Here is a 21,955-nt window from a genome sequence, read left to right as displayed (position 1 = left end):
CTCAGTGCACACACACAATGTGTACACACGCAGTGTACACACACTCAGTGCACACACACAATGTATACACAGTGTACACACACACACACAATGTATACACACACAGTGTACACACACACACACAATGTATACACACTCAGTGTACACACACACACAATATATACACACCCAGCGTAGACACACACACAATGTATACACACTCAGGGTACACACACACAATGTATACACACTCAGGGTACACACACACAATGTATACACACGCAGTGTACACACACACAATGTATACACACACAGTGTACACACACACACACAATGTATACACACACAGTGTACACACACACACACAATGTATACACAGTGTACACACACACACACAATGTATACACACTCAGTGTACACACACAATGTATACACACTCAGTGTATACACACACAATGTATACACACTCAGTGTACACACACACACAGTGTATACACACTCAGTGTACACACACACACACAATGTATACACATTCAGTGTACACACACAATGTATACACACTCAGTGTGCGCACACACACAATGTATACACACCCAGTGCGCACACACACACAATGTATACACACTCAGTGTACACACACAGAATGTATACACACAGTGTACACACACACACACAATGTATACACAGTGTACACACACACACACAATGTATACACAGTGTACACACACACAATGTATACACTCAGTGTACACACACACACAATGTATACACTCAGTGTACACACACACAATGTATACGAGCGAGAGACAGCGAGAGAGAGACGGAGAGAGATAGAGAGAGATGGAGAGAGAGAGAGACAGAGAGACAGCAAGAGAGAGACAGATAGAGATGGAGAGAGACAGAGCGAGAGACAGAGAGAGACAGAGATAGAGACGGAGAGAGAGACAGAGAGAGACGGAGAGAGACAGAGCAAGAGGGAGCAAAAGAGACAGAGTGATAGAGCGACAGAGACAGACAGAGAGAGTGATAGAGCGAGAGAGACAAAGACAGACAGAGAGAGTGATAGAGCGACAGAGAGACAGACAAAGACAGAGAGAGAGTGATAATAGAGCGACAGAGACAGACAGAGACAGACAGAGACAGTGATAGAGCGACAGAGAGACAGACAAAGACAGACAGAGAAAGTGATAGAGCGAGAGAGACAGACAGAGACAGACAGAGAGAGTGATAATAGAGCGAGAGAGACAGACAGAGACAGACAGAGTGATAATAGAGCGACAGGGAGAGTGATAGAGCGACAGAGACAGACAGAGACAGACAGAGAGAGTGATAATAGAGCGAGAGAGACAGACAGAGACAGACAGACAGAGTGATAATAGAGCGACAGGGAGAGTGATAGAGCGAGAGAGACAGACAGAGACAGACAGAGTGATAATAGAGCGACAGGGAGAGTGATAGAGCGAGAGAGACAGACAGAGTGATAATAGAGCGACAGGGAGAGTGAGCGAGGCTCCTAACGCGCCGCTCACCAGCGGCAGCTGCAGCTGGGACCAGCCGACCTTGAGGAAGTTGGCGACCTCGCTCTGCTGGCTGTCATTCTCCCCACTCTTGCACGGACCTGGTCACACCAGACACCACCACAATCACTACTGTCAGCACCACCACCACCAGCACCACCACCGTCAGCAACACCACCAACAACCGCCATTCGCCACTAAGTGTCGGTGACGTCACCACGGTGCCTGTGCCAGGCTAAGTGCGTTTTGAGGCAACGTGAAGTGTCGAACGCCCGCTGGCAGTTCACGGGACAGACCCAGGTGCCACGGGTCGGCTGACTGAGATGACTGAGATGAGTGGCTGATGCACCACCTGTGCCCCCTACTGTGCCAACTTGCTGTGCTTTAGCCACCCGGCGCTCCGCTCATTGTTGTGAGCGTCGCTCCTCCGCCCTCCGTTGTTGTTGGAGGGTGACTGCCTCCAACTGCCCAGTAGCATCCTTCACGAGCCTCCTCCACAGAGGCCAATCTTGACACCGCTGGTACCAGTCATCGGCAAGTCCACTCAGCTCCACGTCCTCCTGTACCACATCACTCCATCTCTTCTCTAGCCCGTGCCGCGCCCGTTTAGCCCCCTCTATCCGGCCGAACAAAAGCTGTTTAGGCATGCGGTGGCTGGGCATGCGAGCTACATGACCCAGCTAACGCAGCCTTGCCTGCCGGAGGAGCTCACCAATGGGACTTTGTCCAGATCTTTCAAGGATTTGTGAGCTCCTCACACAATCCAGCCTGGTTGAACCCAGGATGGATCGTAGGCAGGCCAGCCTAAATGTTTCTAACCAGCGAAGATGTTCCATTACGGGAAAGAACCAAAGAAGATGAATCCTTGCAGTCACGAAAGCTTTAAATCTAGGAGCCTCCTACCGTTGTTATTGAGCTGATCTGGCCCATGCCCTCCAATCACTCCAGACCAGGTGCCAGCATCATGACCAACTCGGGCATTGAAGTCACCCAACAAGATGACTATCCCGAGGGGCCACTTTAGCCGGCACCTGTGACAGGAGGTCATAGAAGGCATCTGACTCAACGGCCTTGCCTGCATCTCTCCACGGATGTTCATCTTCAGTGGGGGACATAAATAACCACCACCACCACCACTCCTCGCCTATGGTTGATCGGAAGATGATTCCACAGTAGCCTGGGGCTTACAGCTTCCCACACCTCACCACCACGATCCCACGCCCCCTTCATTCTTTTGTTCATAAGAAGAGCCGCTCCCCGTTGTTTGGTAGTCTCCTGCCCGACTATAAGACTGTCCACCCCTCACGGTGACTGGAGCTAGAGCCGGTCCACCGGACCTCCTGAATACCGTAAAGATCCAAGCGGTATCGGTCCAGCTCCTGACAGAGGAGTGGCAGCCTCTCCTCCACAGCGAGCGTTTCTGGAGGAACTTCGAGGGTAAGGATACTTTCCACGTGTCCACTCCTGGCTCCGCCAAATGGGGGTGGAGCCAGGAGACGTCATAGATGCCTGTCCCCCCGGGGCCTCCGGCACAAGCTTAATTTGCAATTTTTCACGTGGTTCAATGGTTGTTGAATTGAAGGCGGAGGGGTTACCAGCCGCTCGCACCCTTCCAAAGCCCCCATTTGGCTGCTGTAGTGGCTACAAGCACCATGAAGAAGAATAGCCGATATGGAATTGGTCTTCCCTCCATGGCATTGCTCACATCCACCACAACATTACCGTCCGGCACCACCGAGGCAGTAGGAGGTTGTTTTTGCACCACCACCACCGCCCCCACCGCCACCACCACCACCAACCACGTCCATCACCACCATGTCCACCACCACCGCCGCCGCCATCGGTAGCAGCATCAGCAGCATCCGCAATCGTCACAGCACAAGCAGAATCAGTAGCAGTGGCAATAACAGCAGCAGCAACATCAGTAGAATCAGCAGTAACAGGACGAGCAGAATCATCAGCAGTAATAGCAGCAGGAAGAGCAGCAGCATCAGCAGCAGCTTCAATCACATCTCATTGCAGGGCGGCTGTATGTATGTTGGACTTCTTATGCACCGTACATAGCCAACCGTGCTAATTGGAGGTGGGTCTCTATGTGAGCTGGGGTCTCTGTGTGAGTCAATGGGTCTCTGTGTGAGCTGGGGTCTCTGTGTGAGTCTGTGGGTCTCTATGTGAGCTGGGGTCTCTGTGTGAGTCCATGGGTCTCTGTGAGTATATGGTTCTCTGTGCGAGTCTACGGGTCTCTGTGTGAGTCAATGGGTCTCTGTGTGAGCTGGGGTCTCTGTGTGAGTCTGTGGGTCTCTATGTGAGCTGGGGTCTCTGTGTGAGTCCATGGGTCTCTGTGAGTATATGGTTCTCTGTGCGAGTCTACGGGTCTCTGTGTGAGTCAATGGGCCTCTGTGTGAGTCTATGGGTCTCTGTGTGAGTATATGGGTATCTGTGTGAGTCAATGGGCCTCTGTGTGAGTCAATGGGTCTCTATGTGAGTATATGGTTCTCTGTGCGAGTCTACGGGTCTCTGCGTGAGTCTGTGTCTCTGTGTGAGTCTATGGGTCTCTGGGTGAGTCAATGGGTCTCTGTTTTAGTCTTTGGGTCTCTGTGTGAGTCAATGAGTCTCTGTGTGAGTATATGATTCTCTGTGCGAGTCTACGGGTCTCTGTGTGAGTCAATGGGTCTCTGTGCGAGTCTATGGGTCTCTGTGTGAGTCTATGGGTCTCTGTGTGAGTCTGTGGGTCTCTGGGTTTGTCAATGGGCCTCTGTGTGAGTCAATAGGTCTCTGTGCGAGTCAATGGGTCTCTGTGTGAGTCAATGGGCCTCTGTGTGAGTCAATGGGCCTCTGTGTGAGTCTGTAGGTCTCTGTGTGAGTCTACGGGTCTCTGTGTGAAACGTCTATGGGTCTCTGGAAGTAGCGTAAGGGTCTCCATGCAAGTTGGTTATCGATCTCTGTGCGAGTAGCCTATGGGTCTCCGTTTGAGCCTACGGGTCTCTTTGCGAGTAATCTGTGGGTCTCTGTGTAAGTTGTCTATGAGTTTCTGACCCTCCAGACAGCTGGAGTAGAACTCCAGGAAGAACTTGGTGCGGCTCGTGGTCTTCACGATGGCCTCCACGCTCTCCAGCTCGATGTGAGACTCATCTGCAGAGCCTGCGCACACGGACGTACAAAGATCCCCCGTAGAGCCTGAACAGACTGTTTTGGCAAATGCAGCTAGCGGGCACCTACGAAGGCCGGAATGGCACACGCCTTTGTCTCCCCAGCGGCGATGTTTACTACACACCGCGCCAGGTACTCATTTGAGGCTGAGTCGACCTAAGGGAGGCCTAGCAGTGGTTCAGATAATTAATCACCACTGGTGTTGGCCATCAGCGGGAATCGAACTCGGACAGCTGGGATTCGTAGCACAGCACATTAACTGCTACACCACCGCTTTACCCATGTGTGAGTATGCACACACACGCGGATATACACACACAAAGGCAAAGATCCCCCGTATCGCCTTCACAGACTGTTAGGGCAAGTGCTGTTAGCGAGTAGCAGCTATAAAGGCTGGCACGGCACACGAGGGGGTGGGTGGCCAGCACCACGCCCGGCCGCCTTTGTCTCCCCTTTGTCTCTCCATGTTTACACACCGCGACCAGGTACTCATTTGAGGCTGAGTCGACCTAGGAGAGGCCGAGGACCGGTTTAGATAATCGTCACCGGTGTTAGCCATGAGCGGCAATCGAACCTGGGTCTCCAGGTTTGTAGCGCAGCACGCTAACCACTACACTACCGCTTCCCACACGGGTAGACACACAAATGGATACACACACACAGGTACACACACATGGGCACGTACAACACACAAGTACACACACACACGGGTAGACACATACATGGGTACACGCACACACGGGTACACACACACGGGTACACACAACAACAACAACCGCCATTCGCCACTAAGTGGCGATGACATCACCACGACGCTTGTGCCAGGCCATGTGCACCTTGAGGCCACGTGAAGTGTCGAACGCCCGCTGGCAGGTCACGGGGCAGACCCAGGTGCCACGGGTCGACTGACTGAGATGACTGGCTAATGCACCACCTGTGCCCCCTACTGTGCCAACCTGCTGTGCTTTAGCCACCCGGCGCTCCGCTCGTTGTTGTGAGCGTCGCTCCTCCGCCCTCCGTTGTTGTTGGAGGGCTACTACCTCCAACTTCCCAGTAGCATCCTTCACGAGCCTCCTCCACAGAGGCCGATCTTGACACCGCTGGTACCAGTTATCGGCAAGTCCACTCAGCTCCACGTCCTCCTGTACCACATCACTCCATCTCTTCTCTAGCCCGTGCCGCGCCCGTTTGGCCCCCTCGATCCGGCCGAACAAAAGCTGTTTCAGCATGCGGTGGCTGGGCATGCGGGCTACATGACCCAGCCAACGCAGCCTTGCCCGCCGGAGGAGCTCACCGATGGGACCCTGCCCAGATCTTTCAAGGATTTGTGAGCTCCTCACACAATCCAGCCTGGTTAAACCCAGGATGGATCGTAGGCAGGCTAGCCTAAATGTTTCTAACCGGCGAAGATGTTCCATTAGGGGGGTCCACGTTTTGCAAGCGTAGAGAAGGGAGGGAATGACCGTGGCCGAGAAGACCTGAAGCTTAGTGCGGAGCGACAGACCAGGTAGCTTCCACACAGCGTTACGCAACCGATGAAAAGATATTGCCGCTCGACTGATTCGGAGTGAGACCTCTGCTGTTAAACTGGAGCCAGTCATAAGTACACTGCCCAGGTATGGGAAATTCTCCACTCTCTCCACAACTGCCCCATCACCGATTGGGAGTTGTGGCGGTGGAGTGTCCAATGGTACAAAATACCCAGGCAGGTGCTTAGTTTTGGTGGGGCTGATGGTAAGGCCCCACCTCTTAGTGGCACGCTCCAGTCTGACTGTTGTTATGATGTCATATAGGGCAGTCTGTGCACAAACGCCACCCTCCCTCAGCATTTCGCTTGGGAGATCATCTCTGCCCGCTGCCTTTCCTGGTCTCAGAGTCCGGATCGCCTTCAGTACTTCCTCAGCAGATGGCACCTCAGCCAGCCACTCACAGGGGGTGACTTCTTCCAATATTTGAGGCACCGCAGCCTCAGCAGGGTCATCCTCACTTTGTGCCACGATGTTTTCCTGGCTGAGGGATTTTCCCTCCCCCAGGACCTCACAGAAATGCTCAGCAAATCTGCAAACCTGTTCCTGGGGGTCGGAGATTGGATCACCGTTTTTTCCTCTAATGATGGTAATAGGTGTGGCGCTGCAGGTTACTTTTTTGATGGAGTTAAATGGAGATTTGTGATCACGGGCCACTGAGGCAGACTCCATCTCCTCAGCAACCCGTGACCACCACCCATCCTTGCAGCGCCTCACGGCTCTCCGAACCTCCGAGCGAAGGCTGCGGTAAGCCTCCTCATTCTCTGACGTGGGATTCTGTAGCCGATTACAGTGGGCCTGTCGCTTTTTCTCAACCATCCTGAACACCTCCTCTGTCAGCCAGAGTCTCTGGGGAGGTCTGGACCGCGTACCTAAAGCAGCCATTGCAGCTGCATGAGTCACAGTCCTAAACCTCGCCCATTTACCCACGACATCAGGAGGAGTCGGGGACGATGCCAATCCCAGCCGCAAGCGATGATGAAATTCTCGCTTGCAATTTTCATCAGCTAGCTGAGACCAGGCCACACAGGTATACACACACACACGGGTACACACACACGGGTAGACACACACACGGGTAGACACACACACAGGTACACACACACATGGGTATACACACAACAAAGATAACAAAGATCCCCCATATAGCCTTAACAGACTGTAGGGGAAAGTGCTGTTAGCGAGCACCTATGAAGGCCAGAACGGTACACGAGGGGGTGGGTGGCCAGCACCACGCCCGACCGCCTTTGTCTCCCTAGTGGCAAGGTTTACTACACACCGCACCAGGTACTCATTTGAGACTGAGTCGACCTAGGGGAGGCCCGGGACCAGTTCAGATAATCGTCACTGGTGTTGGCCGTAAGCGGGAATCGAACCCGGGTCGCCAGGTTCATAGCGCAGCGCGCTAACCGCTACACTACCGCTCCCACACGGGTAGACACACACACGGATACACACACACACACAGGTACACACACATGGGTACGCACATACACGGGTACACACACACGGGTACAAAGACACACACAGGCCCCCCCCCCCCCAACTCCCCCCCACCGTGCCCCATAGACTCTGTGGGGGTCTCTGGGGGATCTCTGTGGGGGTCTCTGGGGGGTCTCTATGGGATTCTCTGTGGGGATCAATGTGGGGGTCTCTGGTGGATCTTTGGGGGGGTCTCGGTGGGGGTCTCTGTGGGGGGTCTCTGTGGGGGTCTCTGTGGGGGGTCTCTGTGGGGGTCTCTGTGGGGGGTCTCTGTGGGGGTCTCTGTGGGGGTCTCTGTGGGGGTCTCTGTGGGGGTCCCTCTGGGGGTCTCTGTGGGGGTCCCTCTAGGGGTCCCCCTGTGGGGGTCTCCGTGGGGGTCTCTGTGGGGGTCTCCGTGGGGGTCTCCGTGGGGGTCTCCGTGGGGGTCTCCGTGGGGGTCTCTGTGGGGGTCCTTCTCGGGGTCCCTGTGGGGGTCTCTGTGGGGGTCTCCGTGGGGGTCTCTGTGGGGGTCTCCGTGGGGGTCTCCGTGGGGGTCTCCGTGGGGGTCTCCGTGGGGGTCTCTGTGGGGGTCCTTCTCGGGGTCCCTGTGGGGGTCCCTCTAGGGGTCTCCGTGGGGGTCTCCGTGGGGGTCTCCGTGGGGGTCTCCGTGGGGGTCCCCCTGTGGGGGTCTCTGTGGGGGTCTCTGTGGGGGTCTCTGTGGGGGTCCCCCTGTTGGGGTCTCCGTGGGGGTCTCCGTGGGGGTCTCCGTGGGGGTCCCCCTGTGGGGGTCTCCGTGGGGGTCTCTGTGGGGGTCTCTGTGGGGGGTCCCCCTCTAGGGGTCCCCCTGTGGGGGTCTCCGTGGGGGTCTCTGTGGGGGTCTCCGTGGGGGTCTCTGTGGGGGTCTCCGTGGGGGTCTCTGTGGGGGTTTCCGTGGGGGTCCCTCTGGGGGTCTCTGTGGGGGTCCCTCTGGGGGTCCCCCTGTGGGGGTCTCCGTGGGGGTCTCCGTGGGGGTCTCCGTGGGGGTCTCACCCTTCTTGGAGACAAACTGAGAGGTGACCCCGACCTCGAAGGTGGCGAACACCGGGGAGTGGTCGCTCGTCACGATGTCGTCCGTGCAGCCTGCCAATCAAACGCAGCTGCTTAGCAACCGGTTACCGCGGCGACGCCAACGATGACAACGAGGGCTCGTTAGCATGTTGGTGGTGGTGGCCATGTTGGTGTGGTGGGCATGTCGGTGGTGGTGGCCATGTTGGTGTGGGTGGCCATGTTGGTGTGGTGGGTATGTTGGTGGTGGTGGATATGTTGGTGGTGGTATCCATGTTGGTGGTGGTGGTGGCCATGTTGGTATGGGAGGCCCTGCTGCTGGTGGTGGCCATGTTGGTGTGGCAGGCCCTGTTGGCGTGGCAGGCTCTGTTAGTGTGGCAGGACCTGTTGGTGGTGGTGGCCATGTTGGTGGTGGTGGCCATGTTGGTGTTGGAGGCACTGCTGCTGGTGGTTGCCATGTTGGTGTGGGAGGCCCTGATGGTGTGGGAGGCCATGTTGGTGGTGGTGGCCATGTTGGTGTAGGAGGCCCTGCTGCTGGTGGTGGCCATACTGGTGTGGCAGATCCCGTTGGTGGTGGTTGTGGCCATTTTGGTGTGGGATACCCTGCTGGTGGTGGCCATGTTGGTGTGGCAGGTCCCGTTGGTGGTGGTTGTGGCCATGTTGGTGGTGGTGGCCATGTTGGTGTGGTGGACATGTTGGTGGTGGTGGCCATGTTGGTGATGGTGAACATGTTGGTGTGGGAGGCCCTGCTGGTGGCGGTGGCCATGTTAGTAGTGGCCATGTTGGTGGTGGCTATGTTGGTGTGGGAGGCCATGATTGTGGTGGTGGCCATGTTGGTGTGAGAGGCCATGCTGGTGTGGGAAGCCATGTTGGTGTGGAAGGCCATGTTGGTGGCGGTGGGAGGTCATGTTGGTGTGGGTGTCCATGTTGGTGGTGGTCGCCATGTTGGTGTTGGTGGTGGCCATGTTGGTGGTGGTGGTGGCCATGTTGGTGTTGGTGGTGGCCATGTTGGTGGTGGCCATGTTGGTGGTGGTGGTGGCCATGTTGGTGGTGGTGGTGGCCATGTTGGTGGTGGTGGTGGTGGCCATGTTGGTGGTGGCCATGTTGGTGTTGGTGGTGGCCATGTTGGTGGTGGTGGTGTCCATGTTGGTGTTGGTGGTGTCCATGTTGGTGGTGGTGGTGTCCATGTTGGTGTTGGTGGTGGCCATGTTGGTGGTGGTGGTGTCCATGTTGGTGGTGGTGGTGGCCATGTTGGTGTGGGTGGCCCTGCTGGGCTCTCGCTCACCGTAGGAGTTGCACACGATGTGCGTCTCGGGGTACGACTTCCACAGGATGCGGTCACACCACGACGGTACATTCACACGCACCTGTGGACGAAGACAAAGATTCCCCGTGTAGTCTTACCAGACCGCTGGGGCAAGTGCTGCGAGCGAGCAGCAGTGGGTGGGTGTGACCATCACCACGCTCGGTCGCCTTTGCCTCCCCAGTGGCTATGTTTACTACACCACCGCACCAGGTACTCATTTAAGGCTGCGTTGACCTAGGGGAGGCCCAGGACCGGTTTGGATGTTGGCTGTGAATGCGAACTCGGGTAGCCAGGTTCGTAGTGCACAGCAACAGCGGCTGTGCCACTACGAAAACACAACCACACACATGGCCACACAACCACACACACAGGTGGTGTGGTTGTAGTGGTGTTCAGGGGGTAATGTGGTAGGGGTGGTGTGGTAGGGGTGGTGTGGTAGGGGTGGTGTGGTAGGGGTGGTGTGGTAGGGGTGGGGTGGTAGGGGTGGCGTTCGAGGGGTGGTTTGGTAGAGGTGGTGTGGTAGAGGTGGTGTGGTAGAGGTGGTGTGGTAGGGGTGGTGTGGTAGGGGTGGGGTGGTAGGGGTGGTGTGGTAGGGGTGGTGTGGTAGGGCGGTCTGATAGGAGCGGTGTGGTAGGCGTGATGTGGTTGGTTCGGTGTGGTAGAGCTGGTGTGGTAGAGGTGGTGTCGTGGGGGTGTTGAGGTAAGGGGCGATGTGGTAGGGGTGGTCTCACAGGGCTGATGTGGCCGTAATGGTGTGACCGTGGTGGTGTGTTATGGACAGTGTGACCTTATCGTTGTCAGTGGTGGCACGGTCACAGTCGTGTGGCAAGATGACGAGGCCGAGTGTGGTGTGGCCGCCCCTTACCCCGGTGGTCTTGAACTTCTGCCAGGCGTAGGAGTCGCGGGTGCCGCGCTCATATCTGTACGTCGGGGGGAAACTGATGTCCTCCTCATCTGGGGGATGGCATCAACGTCATCATCATCATCATCATCGCCGCCATCATCGCAGCCACCACCGACAACGCCGACATCGTCGACATCAAGACGAACACCGTCAACAACGTCATGCAGGGACACACGGGGAGAGACGGAGACACACGGACACTCGCAGGGGACGTGTAGGGACACGCGGGGACACGTGGGGACGCACGGGGAGGGGCACGGGGACACGGGAGACACGCGGACACCCGGGAAGACACGGGGACACGGTGGGAACTCACTGAAGCGCAAGAAGATCTTGCTCTTCTCCCTCTCCAGGTTGAGCTGGTCCACCTTGAGTAGGGCATCAAACTCCTTCTTGTTGATGTGAGCCATGATCTCCTGCAGCGCGGCGGGCGGGGGGCATGTGCCGGTTACGCGGCGCGCGTGAGTCCATCCCGTCGAGTGTACCGCTGGGCGCACTGTCGTGTGTACTGTCGTGTGTACTGTGGTGTGTGTACTGTGGTGTGTACTGTGGTGTGTACTGTGGTGTGTACTGTGGTGTGTACTGTGGTGTGTACTGTGGTGTGTATACTGTGGTGTGTGTACTGTGGTGTGTGTACTGTGGTGTGTACTGTGGTGTGTGTACTGTGGTGTGTACTGTGGTGTGTGTACTGTGGTGTGTGTACTGTGGTGTGTATACTGTGGTGTGTGTACTGTGGTGTGTACTGTGGTGTGTACTGTGGTGTGTACTGTGGTGTGTGTACTGTGGTGTGTGTACTGTGGTGTGTACTGTGGTGTGTACTGTGGTGTGTGTACTGTGGTGTGTACTGTGGTGTGTGTACTGTGGTGTGTACTGTGGTGTGTGTACTGTGGTGTGTACTGTGGTGTGTGTACTGTGGTGTGTACTGTGGTGTGTGTACTGTGGTGTGTACTGTGGTGTGTGTACTGTGGTGTGTACTGTGGTGTGTGTACTGTCGTGTGTGTACTGTGGTGTGTACTGTGGTGTGTGTACTGTGGTGTGTACTGTGGTGTGTGTACTGTGGTGTGTACTGTGGTGTGTGTACTGTGGTGTGTGTACTGTGGTGTGTGTACTGTGGTGTGTGTACTGTGGTGTGTACTGTGGTGTGTACTGTGGTGTGTACTGTGGTGTGTACTGTGGTGTGTGTACTGTGGTGTGTACTGTCGTGTGTATACTGTCGTGTGTATACTGTGGTGTGTACTGTGGTGTGTGTACTGTGGTGTGTGTACTGTGGTGTGTGTACTGTGGTGTGTACTGTGGTGTGTGTACTGTGGTGTATACTGTGGTGTGTGTACTGTGGTGTGTGTACTGTGGTGTGTACTGTGGTGTGTACTGTGGTGTGTACTGTGGTGTGTGTACTGTGGTGTGTACTGTGGTGTGTGTACTGTGGTGTGTGTACTGTGGTGTGTACTGTGGTGTGTGTACTGTGGTGTGTACTGTGGTGTGTACTGTGGTGTGTACTGTGGTGTGTATACTGTGGTGTGTGTACTGTGGTGTGTACTGTGGTGTGTATACTGTGGTGTGTGTACTGTGGTGTGTACTGTGGTGTGTACTGTGGTGTGTACTGTGGTGTGTACTGTGGTGTGTATACTGTGGTGTGTGTACTGTGGTGTGTACTGTGGTGTGTACTGTGGTGTGTACTGTGTAGTGTACTGCGGGGTGTACTGTGGTGCGTACTGCGGTGTGTACTGTGTAGTGTACTGTGGTGTGTGTACTGTGGTGTGTACTGTGGTGCGTACTGTCGTGTGTACTGTGGTGTGTACTGTGGTGTGTACTGTGGTGCGTACTGTGGTGCGTACTGTGGTGTGTACTGTGTAGTGTACTGTGGTGTGTACAGTGGTGCGTACTGTGGTGCGTACTGTGGTGTGTACTGTGGTGTGTACTGTGGTGTGTACTGTCGTGCGTACTGCGGTGTATCTCTGTGTGTACTGTGGTGCGTACTGTGGTGTGTACTGTGTAGTGTACTGTGGTGTGTACAGTGGTGCGTACTGTGGTGCGTACTGTGGTGTGTACTGTGGTGCGTACTGCGGTGTGTACTGTGGTGCGTACTGCGGTGCGTACTGTGGTGTGTACTGTGGTCTAACTCTGCATGTACCGTACCCATGGTGCTACTCACCATGACCACAGTGAGTACCGCTGTGTGTACCACGACTACCGCGCTCACCTGCACGTCCATGTCGAGGCGGTAGTTGAGGTCTCCGAACCAGAAGAGGTGAGTGAAGCGGTTGGTGATGTCGAAGGAGCTCAGCCGCTTGTCGCCCAGCGAGAGGAAGCGCAGGATGTCCAGGTAGTTCTGGTTGCGTCTGGGCGCACAAAGAGTGAAGTGAGTGGAGTGAGTGAGTGGAGTGAGTGAAGTGAGTGAGTGAGTGGAGTGAGTGAGTGGAGTGAGTGAGTGAGTGAGTGGAGTGAGTGGAGTAAGTGAGTGAAGTGAGTGGAGTGAGTGAGTGAGTGGAGTGAGTGAGTGGAGTGAGTGGAGTGAGTGAGTGGAGTGAGTGAGTGAAGTGAGTGGAGTGAGTGGAGTAAGTGAGTGAAGTGAGTGGAGTGAGTGAGTGAAGTGAGTGAAGTGAGTGAAGTGAGTGAGTGAAGTGAGTGAGTGAAGTGAGTGAAGTGAGTGAGTGGAGTGAGTGAAGTGAGTGAGTGGAGTGAGTGAAGTTGGTGAAGTGAGCGAGTGAAGTGAGTGAGTGAAGTGAGTGGAGTGAGTGAGTGGAGTGAGTGAGTGAGTGGAGTGAGTGAGTGAGTGGAGTGAGTGAGTGAAGTGAGTGGAGTGAGTGGAGTAAGTGAGTGAAGTGAGTGGAGTGAGTGAAGTGAGTGAGTGAAGTGAGTGAAGTGAGTGAGTGAGTGAAGTGAGTGAGTGAAGTGAGTGAAGTGAGTGAGTGAAGTGAGTGAAGTGAGTGAGTGAGTGAAGTGAGTGAGTGAGTGGAGTGCGTGAAGTGAGTGGAGTGAGTGAGTGAAGTGAGTGAGTGGAGTGAGTGGAGTGCGTGAAGTGAGTGAGTGAGTGAAGTGAGTGAGTGAAGTGAGTGAAGTGAGTGAGTGAGTGAAGTGAGTGAGTGAGTGGAGTGCGTGAAGTGAGTGAGTGAGTGAAGTGAGTGGAGTGAGTGAAGTGAGTGAGTGAAGTGAGTGAGTGAAGTGAGTGGAGTGAGTGAAGTGAGTGAGTGGAGTGAGTGAGTGGAGTGAGTGAAGTGAGTGGAGTGAGTGAAGTGAGTGAGTGAAGTGAGTGAGTGGAGTGAGTGAATGAAGTGAGTGAGTGGAGTGAGTGGAGTGAGTGAAGTGAGTGGAGTGAGTGAAGTGAGGTGAGTGAGTGGAGTGAGTGAGTGAAGTGAGTGAGTGAGTGAAGTGAGTGAGTGAGTGGAGTGATGGAGTGAGTGAAGTGAGTGAGTGAGTGGAGTGAGTGAGTGGAGTGAGTGAAGTGAGTGAGTGAAGTGAGTGAGTGAAGTGAGTGAGTGAGTGAAGTGAGGGAGTGAAGTGAGTGGAGTGAGTGGAGTGAGTGAGTGAAGTGAGTGAGTGGAGTGAGTGAGTGGAGTGAGTGGAGTGAGTGGAGTGAGTGAAGTGAGTGAGTGGAGTGAGTGAGTGGAGTGAGTGAGTGGAGCATGCTAACCATTGCACTACCACTCCACACACATACACCATTGCACACACAAAGATCACCCGTGTAGCCTGTAACTGACTGTTTGGGGCAAGTGCTGTTAGCGAGTCGCAGCTATGAAGGCCAACACAGCACACGAGGGGGTGGGTGGCCAGGACCACGCCCGACCCCCTTTGTCTCCCCAGTGGCGATGTTTACACACCCCACCAGGTACTCATTTGAGGCTGAGTAGATCTAGGGGAGGCCCAGAACCGGTTCAGATAATCGTCACCGGTGTTGGCCGTTAACGGGAATCAAACTCGGGTCGTCGGGTTCGTAGTGCAGTGCGCTACCCACGAGACTACCGCTCCCCACATGCACAAACGCAGGCACAGACACATACACACTGACGCACACATACACACAAACACACACACGTACACATGTACACACGCACAGACACATACACACTGACGCACACATACACACAAACACACACACGTACACATGTACACACGCACGGACACATACACACTGACGCACACATACACACACACACATGTACACATGCACGCACGCACGGACGTACACACACACACGTACACATGCACGCACGGACGTACACACACACACGTACACACACACACGCTCAAGTAGCTTCCCGATGGTGGCAAGCGGTCAGTTTGCTGTGGTGTCAGGGGAGGGGGGGAGGGGAGGCCGGTCAAAGGTCACCACTACCACCACTACTACCACCACCACTACTCCCACTACTACCACTACGACCACTACCACCACTACTACCACTACTACCACCACCACTACCACCACTACTACCACTACGACCACTACCACCACTACTACCACCACCACTACTCCCACTACCACCACTACTACCACTACGACCACTACCACCACTACTACCACTACTACCACCACCACTACTCCCACTACCACCACTACTACCACTACGACCACTACCACCACTACTACCACCACCACTACTCCCACTACCACCACTACTACCACTACTACCACCACCACTACTCCCACTACCACCACTACTACCACTATGACCACTACCACCACTACTACCACTACTACCACCACCACTACTCCCACTACTACCACTATGACCACTACCACCACTACTACCACTACTACCTCCACTACTACCACTACTACCACTACCACCACTACTACCACTACCACCACTACTACCACCACCGCTACTACCACTACTACCACCACCGCTACTACCGTTACCAATGGCACCACCGCCACCACCACACCACCACACCACCACCTCTACCAACTCTACCACCACACCACCACCACCACCACCACAACCACCACACCACCACACCTACCACCTCTACCACCTCTACCACCACACCACCACCTCTACCACCTCTACCACCACACCACCACCACCACCACCACAACCACCAACCGCCACCACCACACCACCACCTCTACCACCTCTACCACCACACCACCACCTCTACCACCTCTACCACCACACTGCCACCACCACCACAACCACCACACCGCCACCACCACCACCACAACCACCACCGCCACCACGGCCACCACCACCGCCACCACCACCGCCACCACCAGCTCTACCTGTGCGTCTTCTCGTTGCCCGAGGTGAGGTGACAGTTGACGAAGCCGAAGGAGGTTCCTCCAAACACGAAGGACACGCCCACCGCTCCCTTGTTGCCTGGCAACAGCCACACCGGTTACGGGTGAACGTTAGGGGGCGAGGGTCAAGTGGCGAGGGTCAGGGGGCGAGGGTCAGGGGGCGAGGGTCAGGGGGCGAGGGTCAGGGGGCGAGGGTTAGGGGGCGAGGGTTAGGGGGCGAGGGTTAGGGGGCGAGGGTTAGGGGGCGAGGGTTAGGGGGCGAGGGTTAGGGGGCGAGGGTCAGGGGGTGAGGGTCAGGGGGCGAGGGTCAGGGGGCGAGGGTTAGGGACGAGGGTTAGGGGCGAGGGTCAGGGGGCGAGGGTTAGGGGAGAGGGTTAGGGGGCGAGGGTCAGGGGGCGAGGGTTAGGGGCGAGGGTTAGGGGGCGAGGGTTAGGGGGAGAGGGTTAGGGGGCGAGGGTCAGGGGGCGAGGGTTAGGGGGCGAGGGTTAGGGGGCGAGGGTTATGGGCGAGGGTTAGGGGGCGAGGGTTAGGGGGCGAGGGTTAGGGGGCGAGGGTCAAGGGGCGAGGATCAGGGGGCGAGGGTTAGGGGGCGAGGGTTAGGGGCGAGGGTTAGGGGCGAGGGTTGGGGGCGAGGGTTAGGGGGCGAGGGTCAGGGGGCGAGGGTCAGGGGGCGAGGGTCAGGGGGCGAGGGTTAGGGGGCGAGGGTTAGGGGGCGAGGGTTAGGGGGCTCTCAGGAGCTACGGAGGCAGTGGTCTGGGCGGGTTCTCGCATGGAGGAATCCGATGAGTTATGAAGCTCTTTTTCCACAGGTGCCCAGTAAGGGGCAAGGATCAGAAAGCGAGTGGCGTGGAGCGAGCGAGAGAGAGATTGAGCGCCACCTCGCATCACGTGCGTTGTGTGTGCGTGTGTCTGTGTAGCGGTTAGCGCGCTGCACTATGAACCTGGCGACCCGGGTTCGATTCCCGCTCACGGCCAACACCAGTGACGATTATCTGAACCGGTCCCAGGCCTCCCCTAGGTCGACTCAGCGGTGTGTAAAAATCGCCACTAGGGAGACAAAGGCGGTCGGGCGTGGTGCTGGCCACCCACCCCCTCGTGTACCGTTCCGGCCTTCATAGGTGCTCGCTAACAGGACTTGCCCCTACAGTCTGTTAAGGCTATATGGGGGATCTTTGTCTTTGTCTGTGTGTCTATGTGTCTTTGCGTGTGTCTGTGTCTGTGTGTCTGTGTCTGTGTGTCTGTGTGTGTGTGCGTGTGTCTGTGTCTGTGCGTGTGTCTGTGTGTCTGTGCGTGTGTCTGTGTGTCTGTGCGTGTGTCTGTGTGTCTGTGCGTGTGTCTGTGCGTGTGTCTGTGTGTCTGTGCGTGTGTCTGTGTGTCTGTGTGTCTGTGTCTGTGCGTGTGTCTGTGTATGTGTCTGTGTGTCTGTGCGTGTGTCTGTGTATGTGTCTGTGTGTCTATGCGTGTGTCTGTGGGTGTGTCTGTGCGTGTGTGTGCGAGTGTCTGTGCATGTGTCTGTGCGTGTGTCTGTGTGTGTGTGTCTGTGTCTGTGTGTCTGTGTCTGTGTGTCTGTATCTGTGTGTCTGTGTCTGTGCATGTGTCTATGTGTCTGTGCGTGTGTATGTGTCTGTGTGCCTATGCGTGTGTCTGTGGGTGTGTGTGTGTGTCTGTGTGTCTGTGTCTGTGTGTCTGTGTGTGTCTGTGTCTGTGCGTGTGTCTGTGTCTGTGCGTGTGTCTGTGCGTGTGTCTGTGCGTGTGTCTGTGTCTGTGTGTCTGTGTCTGTGTGTCTGTGCGTGTGTCTGTGTGTCTGTGTCTGTGTGTCTGTGTGCCAAACTTCTTTCGCACCACCGTACGTAGCCAACCGTGCTAATCGGAGGTGCGGAAATAGTGAATGTTGTAGTGGTGGTGTGGTGTTGGTGGTTGCGGTGTGAAGTTGGCGGTACAGTGGTGGTGGTAGTGTTGGTGGTGTGGTGCTGATGGTGGTAGTATTGGATGTATTGGTGGGGTGGTGTTGGCGGTATAGTGGAGGTGGTAGTGGTGTGGTGGTAGTGGTGGTAGTGGTGGTGTGGTGTTGGTGGTGTGGTGCTGATGGTGGTAGTATTGGATGTATTGGTGGGGTGGTGTTGGCGGTATAGTGGAGGTGGTAGTAGCGGTGGTAGTGGTGATAGTGGTGGTGATAGTGGTGGTGGTAGTGGTGGTGGTAGTGGTGTGGTGGTAGTGGTGGTGGTAGTGGTGGTGGTAGTGGTGTGGTGATAGTGGTGGTAGTGGTGTTGGTGGTAGTGGTGTGGCGGTAGTGGTGTGGTAGTAGCGGTGGTAGTGGTGTTGGTGGTAGTGGTGTGGTAGTAGCGGTGGTGTGGTGTTGGTGGTGGTGATAGTGGTGGTGTGGTGTTGGTGGTAGTGGTGTGGTGGTAGTGGTGGTGGTAGTGGTGTGGTGGTAGTGGTGTGGTAGTAGCGGTGGTAGTGGTGTTGGTGGTGGTGATAGTGGTGGTGTGGTGTTGGTGGTAGTGGTGTGGTGGTAGTGGTGGTGGTAGTGGTGTGGTGGTAGTGGTGTGGTAGTAGTGGTGGTAGTGGTGATAGTGGTGGTGATAGTGGTGGTAGTAGTGGTGGTGGTAGTGGTGTGGTGGTAGTGGTGGTGGTAGTGGTGTGGTGATAGTGGTGGTAGTAGTGGTGGTGATAGTGGTGTGGTGGTAGTGGTGGTGTGGTGGTAGTGGTGTGGTGGTAGTGGTGGTTGTGGTGTTGGTGGTAGTGGTGTGGTAGTAGCGGTGGTGTGGTGTTGGTGGTAGTGGTGTGGTAGTAGCGGTGGTTGTGGTGTTTGTGGTAGTGGTGTGGTGGTAGTGGTGGTGGTAGTGGTGTTGGTGGTAGTGGTGTGGTGGTAGTGGTGGTGGTAGTGGTGTGGTGGTAGTGGTGTTGGTGGTAGTGGTGTGGTAGTAGCGGTGGTAGTGGTGTTGGTGGTAGTGGTGTGGTAGTAGCGGTGGTTGTGGTGTTGGTGGTAGTGGTGTGGTGGTAGTGGTGGTGGTAGTGGTGTTGGTGGTAGTGGTGTGGTAGTAGCGGTGGTGTGGTGTTGGTGGTAGTGGTGTGGTAGTAGCGGTGGTAGTGGTGTGGTGGTAGTGGTGTGGTAGTAGCGGTGGTGTGGTGGTAGTGGTGTGGTAGTAGCGGTGGTAGTGGTGTGGTGGTAGTGGTGTGGTAGTAGCGGTGGTGTGGTGGTAGTGGTGTGGTGTTGGTGGTAGTGGTGTGGTAGTAGCGGTGGTGTGGTGTGGTAGTAGCGGTGGTGTGGTGTTGGTGGTAGTGGTGTGGTAGTAGCGGTGGTGTGGTGTTGGTGGTAGTGGTGTGGTGGTAGCGGTGGTTGTGGTAGTGGTGGTGGTAGTGGTGTGGTGGTAGTGGTGTGGTAGTAGCGGTGGTGTGGTGTTGGTGGTCCAGTGGTGTACGCCTGCACGGCGCGTAGCCAACCGCCGCCAATCGGAGAAGTTGCGCGGGCGAAGGACAACAAACGAAACACCGCGTCACCCACCACGCCACCCACCACGTCACCCACCACGTCACCCACCACGTCACCCACCACGTCACCCACCACCCACCACGTCACCCACCACGTCACCCACCGCGTCACCCACCGCGTCACCCACCGCGCCACCCACCGCGTCACCCACCACGTCACCCACCACGTCACCCACCACGTCACCCACCACGTCACCCACCACGTCACCCACCACGCCACCCACCACGTCACCCACCACGTCACCCACCATGTCACCCACAGCGTCACCCACAGCGTCACCCACCACGCCACCCACCACATCACCCACCACGTCACCCACCACGCCACCCACCATGTCACCCACCACGTCACCCACCACGCCACCCACCACGCCACCCACCACGTCACCCACCACGTCACCCACCATGTCACCCACAGCGTCACCCACCACGCCACCCACCACGTCACCCACCACGTCACCCACCACGCCACCCACCACGTCACCCACCACGTCACCCACCATGTCACCCACCACGTCACCCACCACGCCACCCACCACGTCACCCACCATGTCACCCACCATGTCACCCACCACGTCACCCACCACATCACCCACCACGCCACCCACCATGTCACCCACCACGCCACCCACCATGTCACCCACCATGTCACCCACCACGTCACCCACCATGTCACCCACAGCGTCACCCACCACGCCACCCACCACGTCACCCACCACGTCACCCACCATGTCACCCACAGCGTCACCCACCACGCCACCCACCACGTCACCCACCACGTCACCCACCACGTCACCCACCACGTCACCCACCACGTCACCCACCATGTCACCCACCACGTCACCCACCACATCACCCACCACGTCACCCACCATGTCACCCACCACGTCACCCACCATGTCACCCACCACGTCACCCACCACGTCACCCACCACGTCACCCACCATGCCACCCACCACGTCACCCACCATGTCACCCACTACGTCACCCACCACGTCACCCACCATGTCACCCACCGCGGTCGAGCTCAGTACCCCCCCCCCCGCCCCCGCGTGGCACGGTCCAGGGTGATGGTGGTGGTGGTACGGTCCAGGGTGGTGGTGGTGGTGGTGGTGGCACGGTCGAGGGTGGTGGTGATGGTGGTGGCACGGTCCAGGGTGGTGGTGGTGGTGGGGGCACGGTCGAGGGTGGTGGTGGTGGTGGCACGGGGGTACCGAGAGCGTTGGCCAGTCCTGTCTTGACGCTGGACGTCTGCACGTGGCTGATGCGGTTCTCGTGCTCGGCTTTCACCAGAACCAGCACCTTCATGTTCCACAGGTTCTGCACGGCGATCTGGTGCACGGAAAAGGCAAAGGTCCCGCAGGTAGCCTCCGGCAGACCGCTGTTGGGGCAAGTGCTCCTTCGCGAGCGCCGTCACCGGCACAATCGTGCCCCACGGAGTCCGGCACGGCGGTCTTCCATGTGGCTCGTTCAGTTTCGTTCCTCATTCATAGCAGCGGCAGCGTGTTGAGTAGCAACGGTCCACACCTACACTATACACTACACTATACACTACTACACTATACACTACTACATTATACACTATAAACTACTACACTATACACTACTACACTATACACTACACTTTACACTACTACACTATACACTACACTTTACACTACTACACTATACACTACACTTTACACTACTACACTATACACTACACTTTACACTACTACACTATACACTACACTTTACACTACTACACTATACACTACACTTTACACTACTACACTATACACTACACTTTACACTACTACACTATACACTACACTTTACACTACTACACTATACACTACACTATACACTACTACACTATACAATACACTATACACTACTACACTATACACTACACTATACACTACTACACTATACACTACACTATACACTACTACACTATACACTACACTTAACACTACTACACTATACACTACACTTTACACTACTACACTATACTATACACTACTACACTATACACTACTACACTATACACTACACTATACACTACAATATACACACCTACACTATACACTACACACTACAATATACACACCTACACTATGCACTACTACACTATACACTACACTTTACACTACTACACTATACACTACTACACTATACACGACTACACTATACACTACACTTTACACTACTACACTATACACTACTACACGACTACACTACACTATACACTACACTATTACACTATACACTACACTATACATTACTACACTATACATTACTACACTATACACTAATACACTATACACTACACTATACACTACTACACTATAC

General features: G+C 55.7%; 1 protein-coding gene across 1 annotated transcript in view; it reads right to left on the bottom strand.

Moving 5' to 3' along the window:
- The window catches only part of LOC116957855 (phosphatidylinositol 3,4,5-trisphosphate 5-phosphatase 2), a 99,070-nt gene that overhangs the window by 10,115 nt on the left and 67,000 nt on the right, over nucleotides 1-21,955 (bottom strand). The window contains exons 13-21 of the mRNA XM_076054135.1: nucleotides 20,836-20,953; nucleotides 16,112-16,208; nucleotides 13,088-13,226; nucleotides 11,204-11,303; nucleotides 10,849-10,937; nucleotides 9,963-10,044; nucleotides 8,663-8,752; nucleotides 4,533-4,637; nucleotides 1,509-1,597 (exon numbers count right to left, since the gene is read on the bottom strand). Coding sequence (XP_075910250.1) covers nucleotides 1,509-1,597; nucleotides 4,533-4,637; nucleotides 8,663-8,752; nucleotides 9,963-10,044; nucleotides 10,849-10,937; nucleotides 11,204-11,303; nucleotides 13,088-13,226; nucleotides 16,112-16,208; nucleotides 20,836-20,953 — 909 coding nt within the window. The remainder of the gene's footprint in view (nucleotides 1-1,508; nucleotides 1,598-4,532; nucleotides 4,638-8,662; nucleotides 8,753-9,962; nucleotides 10,045-10,848; nucleotides 10,938-11,203; nucleotides 11,304-13,087; nucleotides 13,227-16,111; nucleotides 16,209-20,835; nucleotides 20,954-21,955) is intronic.

This window comes from Petromyzon marinus, chromosome 64 (assembly GCF_048934315.1).
Source record: "Petromyzon marinus isolate PM22_M1 ecotype Great Lakes invasive population chromosome 64, UKy_Petmar_22M1.pri1.0, whole genome shotgun sequence".
In the NCBI taxonomy this organism is placed as follows: domain Eukaryota; kingdom Metazoa; phylum Chordata; class Hyperoartia; order Petromyzontiformes; family Petromyzontidae; genus Petromyzon; species Petromyzon marinus.
The sequence above is the reverse complement of the archived record's forward strand: the minus strand, read 5'-3'. Positions and strand labels throughout refer to the sequence as shown.